Below are 9,963 nucleotides of genomic sequence, written 5' to 3' on the forward strand. Positions count from 1 at the left end.
TATTCAGGAAATGATTACAAGACATTGCAAAAGATTTATCTAAAAGGTGTGGTGTGGGTCAACATTGTGCTTTCAGCAACACACCAAAGTCAACTGTTAATGCACACCTATAAAGAATCCAAGAGATATAAATTCTGAGCTCTGAAATCTTGCGTCTTTACAAAATGGCCTCCAAAATCAGAAAGCATACATTAATATGTCTCTAATCTCCTGTGTGAAAACTCACAAAACCAAGTAACAGGAAACCACAAACATTATCATCAGAAGAAATATGATATAATCTTGTCATCTTCCTTCTTGACGTTGATGGTCTTCAACCCTTCTACTTCTCATTTGGTCTGCCATTTTCATACAATTTTACAGCAGAAAAGCATGTTGGAACATGAATTAGGTGTGTCTTCCAGCACAAAAGCACATTGCTTAATAGTTTTATGTCTGGATGAGGAAAAATAAACAGAGAAGTATTTTCATTTTTGATTCATAACATAATAATGGACTTCATGAGTAAATGTCAATGCATAATTCTTAATGATATTTTGTAAGTTTTATGTCTTTTTTTTCTTTTTAGCTTAATTACCATTATTGAAACATTATTTTTCACTTCTATTTGTTGTGGTTTAGGAAACTAAGTTACCCCTGAAGGACATGCTTAGGGAAACATTAACTCTATTCTCAAACTGAATGTTGATAGAAGGCATGTTGACATTTTTTTTTACCCCGTGTGAATGTGAGTGACTGTGACACGCGCGTTAAAAGTCGCAGCAACCCTCTTCCTCTTCCTCAATCACTCGAAAGCAGTTGAACACATCTGAGGGTACCTGTGCAGTCGCGGATTCATAAGGATTGGACGTGGGTTGACACATTTCTGATTTGAGGTAAACGCGGCGGTTTGTTGGAACCTTGGGGAAAAGTTCTCGGCTGCTGGAAAGCGTTTGTTTTTATCGACCAGGATGAAACAATCAAAAAGTGCACTGGAATTGATTGACTTGAGCTTTCTGTCTGCTGAGGAAGAGGCAGCCATCCGTCAAGTGCTTCTGAGAGATGAAGATTTAAAACGACTGGAGAGTGGACGAGTCAGGTAGGAAATGGTTGCTTGACCTTCACTGCAGTCTGCAGGATAGTTCATGTGGAGCTGTATGTATTGTACAAGTACACTGTAAAAAAATAAGTGTAATTTTAACTGTAAAATATTGTAAAAACGCTACGGAAAAAACTGTTAATAGGTTAACAGTAAGTTCCCGTACTATATACAGGGAAAAACTGTAAAATATCTAACCAGACATACAATTTTACAGTAAAATGCTGTTAATTTTACAGTTTTTAGAAGTAAAAATAACAAATCAATGTATAATTTACAGTCAAAAACTGTAAACTGACATTTCCAGAATTCCCTGCATGGCAATCCACATTTGAAAGTATTTTGTTTAAAAATAATCATGTTTTTTAAAATAGTTTTTGATGTTAGTTATGTATATTTGGGCTTTATGCTACATCTTCTGTTGTTTAATGAAAGTTTAATGTATTATTTAAGTAGCATGTGTGTTACCACCCTCTATATATTAGTATATACTTCTGCTTGTGGCCAAGCTACTTGTGATGAAATATCTAACCAGACATACAATTTTACAGTAAAATGCTGTTAATTTTACAGTTTTTAGAAGTAAAAATAACAAATCAATGTATAATTTACAGTCAAAAACTGTAAACTGACATTCCCAGAATTCCCTGCATGGCAATCCACATTTGAAAGTATTTTGTTTAAAAATAATCATGTTTTTTTAAATAGTTTTTGATGTTAGTTATGTATATTTGGGCTTTATGCTACATCTTCTGTTGTTTAATGAAAGTTTAATGTATTATTTAAGTAGCATGTGTGTTACCACCCTCTATATATTAGTATATACTTCTGCTTGTGGCGAAGCTACTTGTGATGAGCTTTGATTCTTCATGTGGCTTTCTCTTTTACCACCTGCATTATTATGGTGGTTGTCAGTATGTTAAAGGTACAAAACAGATTTTAATAGCAGTGTGCATTGTTGAATTTACTGGTTTACATTCAAATTTTCTTGTTTGTAAATTACAGTTGTATACTGTAAAATGTACAGTTTTTGGCCGTAAATGTGTTTACAGTTTTTCTGTGTTTTTTACAAAATTATTCTGGCAACCACAGCTGCCAAAATTATTTTGTAAAAACTACAGATTTTTTTTTACAGTGTACGCATGCTTACCACTGAAACACATGTACTGATGATGTATTTTCCTGTTTTTCCCCATGAACGTTTTTAGGAAGTTACTGGATATTTATTTATTTAAAATACATTTTAATTGAATTTATTTAAATTTTAATACAATTTTAAGTTTTAAAGTATTTTAATTCATTTTACTAATTTAAAAAAAATGTATATATGTATTTATTTGAGTGTTGGCATTTGTATATATCTAAACATGTTGGTATTTGAGAAAAATATTACTGTTAAAATAGCTGCATTTAATATAGTGAAAATCGCTGAATTTGATCCAAAACTGTCAGCAGTGGTGTCAGTTGGCATTTGGCACATTAAAATTGTAAATATGTTGCTGCCATACTTCAGCTTGTTGTTATGATAAACCAAGTGTGAGCATCTGTTGACCCATATGTAGTGAAAATAACATGTGTTCTGCATTTGCAAAAGGATAGTTCATCCAAAAATGTAAATTCTGTCATTTGCTCCACCTCAGGTTGTTCCAAACCTATAAGAGTTTCTTTCTTCTGTTCAACTTAGAAGGTATTTTATGACAGAAATGTCATTTTGGGTGAACCCTGTTTGTGCTTTTTATGACATATCAGGAAACTGAGGCAGTCAGTCCCTGACCTTACGCAGCTGAGGACTTTGACAGGTGAGTGGTTTGAAGAGCTCAAGGTCAGGCGATACGGAGAGCAGACGGATGTCACATCAGTGGTGAGGTCCTCCATGAGATGGAAGAAAACAGCAGGTATGCAGGAGTTCATGCCTTCCTTATTGAGCTCATGCTGTTATCTTTGAGTACATACACCACACCTGTCTGTCATTTCAAACTTTTGTATTCTGACTGAGTCATATATACATATTGCTCTTAGCTACTGTAACTGTGAAACTTGATTTCACTGTTAAGTGAATATGAACTACTTTGCATCTAGGTTTGAATCAAACAGTTTTGGATATGTCAGAACTGATTATATTTGCCATTTCTTTTTAAACTCAGCTCATAAACTCAACCCGTTCCTGAATGATACACTAGACAAGAACAAAGAGAATGGAAAGGAGGATCACAACACACTTTCAAAGTAATGGCCTTTATTTTACAGCACTGACATGCCAACCAAATGAATTTTAGATTGATTTTCAATATGTACATTTTTAGTATATAGATTAATCCAGGACAAGTAATGATATATTTTTTTTCTGTCCACTGTAGACCATCAGCTGACCCTAGATTCATTCATCCAGCCCTTAGTAAAGAGGTTTGTCTCAATTTATATATTTTATTTTTCTGTGAATATTTAGAATGTAAGACCAGAATTTAATTTTTATTTGATTTCATTTTTTATTATTTAATTTCATTTTATTTTATCTTTATTTATTCACAGACTTATCATCAATATACTGATGATGACTTTATGGATAGTGGTGAGTTTTAATCCCATGAATAAACATGGATTTAATTTTTAATATAAATTAGTCATTGAGCAATCACAAATGTTTTGTAGAGCATTACAATACTGTTCAAATCTGGGGTTGGTAAGATTTTTAAATATGATCATGAAGTTTGCGATAATTTGTCAAAAAATACAGCAAAAACAGTAATATTGTGAAGTATTATTACAATTTAAAATAACTGTTTTTATTTTAATATATATACATATATACATATACATATACATATACACACACACACACACACACACACACACACACACATATATATATATATATATATATATATTAAAATAGAATTTTTGTCCTGTGATGCAAAGCTGAATTTTCAGCATCATTAATCTAGGCTTCAGTGTCACATGATCCATTGAAATTATTCTGATATGCTCATTTGGTGTTCAAGAAACATTTCATATTAATATTTAATATTTTTGTGTAAACTGGCCTTTTTTTCAGGACTGTTGTTTTATCAAATAAATGCATCTTTCTTTAAAAAAAAAAAACCGAACTTTTGAATGGTAGTTTATATTTGAAAAAAAAACAAAAGAAAAACAACAACCAAAAAAAAAAAAAAACACTTGTTTAATGATCTGTGTTTACAGAGACTTCATCTGTTCCGCGAATAGCTGGGAGAAGAGAAAAACTACGAGCAGAACTTGATGGCAATCGTGTCCTCAATGGCACTGACCCACAACGCAATTCATCAGAAGCACAACCCAAAGAGCTCTCTGGTGAACAAACAACAACAGTTTTTCCCTTCTTCAGTGCACTTCAAGACACTAAACCTGAAAGAGGCACCACAAAACATGCAACAAAACCAGAGCCGAGGAGAAAAGTTTCACTCCCTCCAGCACTACGGAAAGACCAATCATTTGAAGAGAACTGGGTGAAGATCTCCCTCGAACCGAGCACAGTGAAACCTGTGCATGATGAAAGCAATAGTGTTGGGCCTAATCAAAAAGAGGTAAAATTGCATGTTGAGAATACAGAGGCCTTAAAGAAGCAGGACACATCAAGTCCAAACATAGAGCCTCAGTCTTTAAATTTCATGGATCAAACATCATTTCAAAATGTATCTCAAGCTGAACCTAAAGATGTTTTCTTAGAAAGATGTTCATCAACTGAGTTTCAGAATCAACCACAGACTTCCTTAGTTTTCACCAGTGATGGGCCAGAATTGACTAGGCACTCAGATCACAAAGCTTCAGAGAAGGTTAACAAGTATACTAATGCTTTCCAAGATAGTACATGCAGAGATCAGCAGTGTTCAGCTGAATGTACATTTAGAGAGTCTGAGAGCGATAAACTGCATCCCTCAGACTCTACTAATGAGCATGATAAGAGAAAGATGGTCTCCAGAGATATTCTTAATGATGAGGCAAGTTCAGACAGGATGGGAGGTGAAGCGAAAAATGTAAGCGCTGGTTTACTTGCTGAGACAGATACAGATCAAGTAGTTGAGTGTGTAGCTGGTGAGGAACAAATCAATAAGCATTGTTCTGCTGAAAAAGCATCCCAAAGTCAGTCATTAAAATGGGGGATTGAAATGGATTCTGATGAATTTCCCTCTGACACTCTGCAGGGGAAAGATGCTTCCAGTGATTCTGGCAATGACCGACCAGTGGAAATGGAAAAGAAAACACCTAATAAAAATGAGCTGTTGCAGAGTAAAACAGCTGATATAAGTGTGGTAGAAGATTCCAAAATGTCATCACCACCTTTAAAACCAAGCATCAGTGACAAAACTGTGCAAAGATATCTTGATGCGCATGAAGAGAAAGAAAAAATAAAGATGAAGTCATCAAATGATCAGAACCTACCAAAAGACACTAACAATAAGAGTCAAGTTTTAGCAGAATTAAGCCAAGACTATCTTTCAATGACAGATGATGGGAAATTAGTGCACACTGGAAATGCTGGAGTGCAAGTTAACACTAAACATATCCACAGAACTGTTGTTGAACCAATTCAACCTGATAAACCTACAAGTGAAGATGTTGCTGGACTGGGTGAAGGTTCTTCAAAGATGAAGGATGAGGAGGACAATGCTGAAACCGAGCAGAGGACAGAGTCAGATATTCTACTAAGTGTTCTGGCAAGAGCTCAAAAGGCAAGACCACCCGTCCTGCAGAAGATCACCGTTCAGGAGCCAAAGCAGGAGACTAGAGATGATACGGTTCCTACAATAGTCATTATGCCATCTGAATCTCCAGATCCAACAAAAATGAAAGGTAAATGATCATGACATCTAATATTAGAGGCTGATTCAGCCTGTTAGCTTGAAGTGTGAAAATGGCGTATCTGATTTCTGAAGTGCCCTCAAGGCCTGATATATGAGAGAGACACTCCCTGTATTGTATCTGTTCACTTAAGCTCAGGTTTAACCTGTTAGATTTCTTCCGGTAGATATACATGGATTTATATCTTATTTGAGCTTTATTCTTTGATTTCTTTAGGACAAAAACACGGAGTGTCAGATCTAGAGGCTTTACTTAAGGGATCACCTTCTAAAACTCCTTCCTACACTGCAGATGCTTGGGAGGTGAGCTACTGTTCATCCTGCAAATTTAATTTATACTGTTGCAGCACTTGAAATATCATTTCATCAGTGTGCAGTGTTGATCAGAGTAAGTTGCTTGACTTGTCAAAGTAACCTTATGTTTTGCTTTGCCATTTTTGTTTATATTGTCTTCTATGTTACAGGATGAAGGAGTTGATTCAGATGATGATGATACTTCACTTTCCAGCTGTGGGTCAGATCTCTCTAGCAGAAAAGGCTATTCGGCTAGCGCATTGTCTCTTACTGATGTGAGCTGGACCTTTTTATTTTTAAAGATGTCTAAAGGCCAGTTTGCCATTGCTTGTCTGAACTTGTCAGTTAGCTGATAAACAGTTTATTATAAGTAATTCCAGCCTAAATTTATGGTTGCGCCAAAGTTGACCTGTTTGGGAGGCACCATAAAGCTATAGCAGTTAAAGTAAATAAGAGGATGAATCTGGATATTAAAGGGGTCATACGTGGCTTGTGTACTGCAAACACATACCAGCTTCATCACTGGGTCTGTCACGCGACTCTGTTCCCCTTTCGGGCTCTGTCTTTACATTTATTTTGAAAGATGAAGCTCGCGATTATGGTAAGGGGCGTTACATTTCCGACGAGTGCTTGCAGTGTTTCGGCCAATCACAACCCACTGGGTCAGCTGGCCAATCAGAGCAGGCTGCGCTTGTCGGAAGGAGGGACTTTGTAGAAAACGAAGCGTTTGAGAGAGGCGGGGCATAGAGGACCTACAATAATGTACAGTATTTGAAAAATAATGTGTTTTTTGAACATTAAAGCATGTCATCATATTCTGTTACACCAAATACACAAAATAATGATCTTTAAAAAAAGCATCATATGACCCCTTTAAACATCCGAAATTAATCGAAACATCTAAAAACACTTTTGAACACATTTAAATAGCCCTTAAGTGGTATAAAATATCTGCTTTACATTGAATGTTGTTATGTTTTGCTGTCTAGCATGTGCTTAGACACATAAATGCCGTTGTGCTCCAGTGGGGCGCAGGTTCAAGTACAGACTGCGTCATTTCCCAGTCCCATATTCCCCTCTCTCTCTCCCACCCTTTCCTGTCATCATTCACTTTCCTATCCAAGTACAAGGCAATAAAAGTCCCCAATTAAAAAAGATGGTGTTCAAGAGATTTATCTTGTTTTTTTTCCCCCCATAAGCACACCGGTAGTTTGCTGAGTGTGTACAGCGACGCAGGGGATTTTGGGAATGTTGAAGTGCAGGGCTCTGTGGAGTTTGCAATGATGTACAGCCCTGTTGGAGAGCTCATTATCATGATAGAACAATGCCAGGATCTGGCCATAGCTAATCCACGTAAACAACGCACTGACCCGTGAGTTCTCAACCTAAAAAGAATCTTATCTATCTATCTATCTATCTATCTATCTGACTGTCTGTGTATCTATCTATCTATCTTCAGTTATGTGAAGACCTACCTCTATCCAGACAAGTCACGTCGCAGCAAAAGGAAAACTTCCATTAAGAAACGGACCGTGAATCCAGTTTATGTTGAATCTCTGAGAGTATGTTTCTCTCTGTGACACTAAAATACAATATCATATTTATATTTAATATAACCTTGCATCTTATCTGTACTGTAAATCTCTAATCAGTACAAAGTGAAGCGTGAAGAGCTGCCGGATAAGACTCTGAATCTGTCCGTGTGGCACAATGACTCCAGGGGCCGAAATGTGTTCCTGGGGCAGGTTGAGATCAGTTTTAAGACCTGGGACTGGGGACATGAGGCCCTCACATGGTACAACCTACAACCAAAGGTACACTGCCTAAAATGATTGCGTGATTAGATGAAAAACATACTTTTAAATGATTTTGTGTTTTGGAACAGAGCCTGTAGGTTCTTTCATATAAAGTGATATCTCAGTTCAACCTAGTTCTCTGTTATAACAGTGTATTATATTTTCTTTTGATTATAGACCTCCGAAAATCAAGAATCGCAAGAGTCTAATGGATTGTTATCCGTTTCACTGAAATATGTTCCTCCGAAATCCGGTACAGTTTCAAATATTGATGTTGCGTCTGTGTATTTCATATCATTTTGTAAACCTAAGTTTAGACATGCAGCTCTTGACAAACAAGCTGTATTTGCTCTAAAACATGTCATTTGATTTCAGGTGGGTCGAAGAACTGCACTGGGGAGATTCATGTGTGGCTGCGGGAGGCAAAAGAATTACGTCGCCTGAAGCCTCAGGGAGTCGATTCTTTTGTTAAGTGGTGAGGGTGTGCCTGTCATCTGTTACGGACATGACTTTCAAAGCAGCTAAAGCCATTGTTCCATCTCTAACTCTCTCTCTCCCTCTCTCACGCTTCCTCATTGTCATGTTTGAAGTGTCATGTTTTTTTTTTGTCAACTATCAAAATGACTTATCAAAATGACTTGAGAAGAAAGGAAATAACCCAGATGACCTATTTCATTCATTTTGTTTGGTTTAGAGGACAAAAGTAAATACGGAACTAACTTCACCGTAACTCATTTTACACATGGTCACACCAAATGTTTTAATAGTGTTTTTTTTTTCTTATTTCACCCCGGAATCAAAAGAAGGAGAAAAAAATAAATGATATTGTGCAATTAAAAGGAAAAATTATCAAATACATTTTTATTAAAAAAAATATTTAAATGTAAAAAATATAATTACTTTTTAAAATACAATTTCTTATTTCTTTAGTTTGATTTTGGGGTGAATTATGACCTGGGTCCGTATGTATAAAGCCGCTCAAAGTAAAAGTTTAGTCTTAAGTGTGTCAAAATTCTAAGAATGACGTAATTTTACTCTTATTCCTAGACTTAAGAATAAGAGTGATTCATAAAGGTTCCTAAGTGTTAAAAGAGGTCTCAGCTCCTAAATTATTTAAGAGAGCTGGAGAGGTCTCCTAACCTAGTTAGGAGTAATAAGATGGCAGAAAAGAGGAGACGACAAACACTTTCCAGCGAAAATATATTGGACTTATATGATAATATGGAGTTGATAAAACGATACAAACTTAATTGTAAAGATCAAAAAGTATTTTTTGATAAAAACTTTAAATGATAAAGTAAAAAATTTAATAACCTCTTCCACTCAACAAGTCAATGCTCTTAACAGCAGACATGAAAGTAGTAATTAAATTTTTTTTTTTCGTAAGGGAGGTTTTTGAAAAAAGTCTCTAAAGGGATGCGGAAGTCACTAAATCTAGTGACAAAATCACTAAATTGGCAACATTGGCACATTGACTACAACATACGTTATTTACATTTCATTGGTCCTCTTGTTTTTGCATGTGTTCATAATGTCATTGTATGATAGCATGGCCAAAAATTATGACCGCAAAATTTGACTTGTTTCAGTGCATTATTATCACAAATAAAACAACTGACTAAGCAACTATGCAATATGCTTACAAAATCTTGCACATTTAAAAAAAAAATTAAGGATGAAAATGTCAAATTTCCTAGGCCGGACATCACTTTTGGCCACTACTATATGGCAGTTTATTAAATTTTCAACTGACCGCCAAACCATACTGCAAAAACAACTTTTGTGAGGATTGTGGGCTTTCCTGGAGTTACTGGAGCCATTGATGGAACTCATGTTCACATCATTGCTCTAACTGTAAATGAGGAGACATACCATTAAACAAAGCATTAGTAATAATTTGTGATAATTTTGCACAATGCAAAGCATTTAAAAATACATTTAAATTAAAATATTTCAGTCT

General features: G+C 35.5%; 1 protein-coding gene across 1 annotated transcript in view; it reads left to right on the plus strand.

Moving 5' to 3' along the window:
• The first annotated feature begins 604 nt into the window (after positions 1 to 604).
• LOC107583465 (synaptotagmin-like protein 2) overlaps positions 605 to 9,963 on the plus strand; it is a 13,607-nt gene continuing 4,248 nt past the window's right edge. The window contains exons 1-13 of the mRNA XM_016269669.1: positions 605 to 1,078; positions 2,828 to 2,973; positions 3,223 to 3,304; positions 3,436 to 3,481; positions 3,608 to 3,647; positions 4,277 to 5,905; positions 6,131 to 6,216; positions 6,378 to 6,482; positions 7,407 to 7,579; positions 7,667 to 7,769; positions 7,860 to 8,021; positions 8,181 to 8,256; positions 8,379 to 8,478. Coding sequence (XP_016125155.1) covers positions 951 to 1,078; positions 2,828 to 2,973; positions 3,223 to 3,304; positions 3,436 to 3,481; positions 3,608 to 3,647; positions 4,277 to 5,905; positions 6,131 to 6,216; positions 6,378 to 6,482; positions 7,407 to 7,579; positions 7,667 to 7,769; positions 7,860 to 8,021; positions 8,181 to 8,256; positions 8,379 to 8,478 — 2,876 coding nt within the window. The 5' untranslated portion in view covers positions 605 to 950. The remainder of the gene's footprint in view (positions 1,079 to 2,827; positions 2,974 to 3,222; positions 3,305 to 3,435; positions 3,482 to 3,607; positions 3,648 to 4,276; positions 5,906 to 6,130; positions 6,217 to 6,377; positions 6,483 to 7,406; positions 7,580 to 7,666; positions 7,770 to 7,859; positions 8,022 to 8,180; positions 8,257 to 8,378; positions 8,479 to 9,963) is intronic.

This window comes from Sinocyclocheilus grahami, unplaced genomic scaffold, assembly GCF_001515645.1.
Source record: "Sinocyclocheilus grahami isolate Dianchi unplaced genomic scaffold, SAMN03320097.WGS_v1.1 scaffold54.1, whole genome shotgun sequence".
NCBI classification, from domain to species: Eukaryota; Metazoa; Chordata; class Actinopteri; order Cypriniformes; family Cyprinidae; genus Sinocyclocheilus; species Sinocyclocheilus grahami.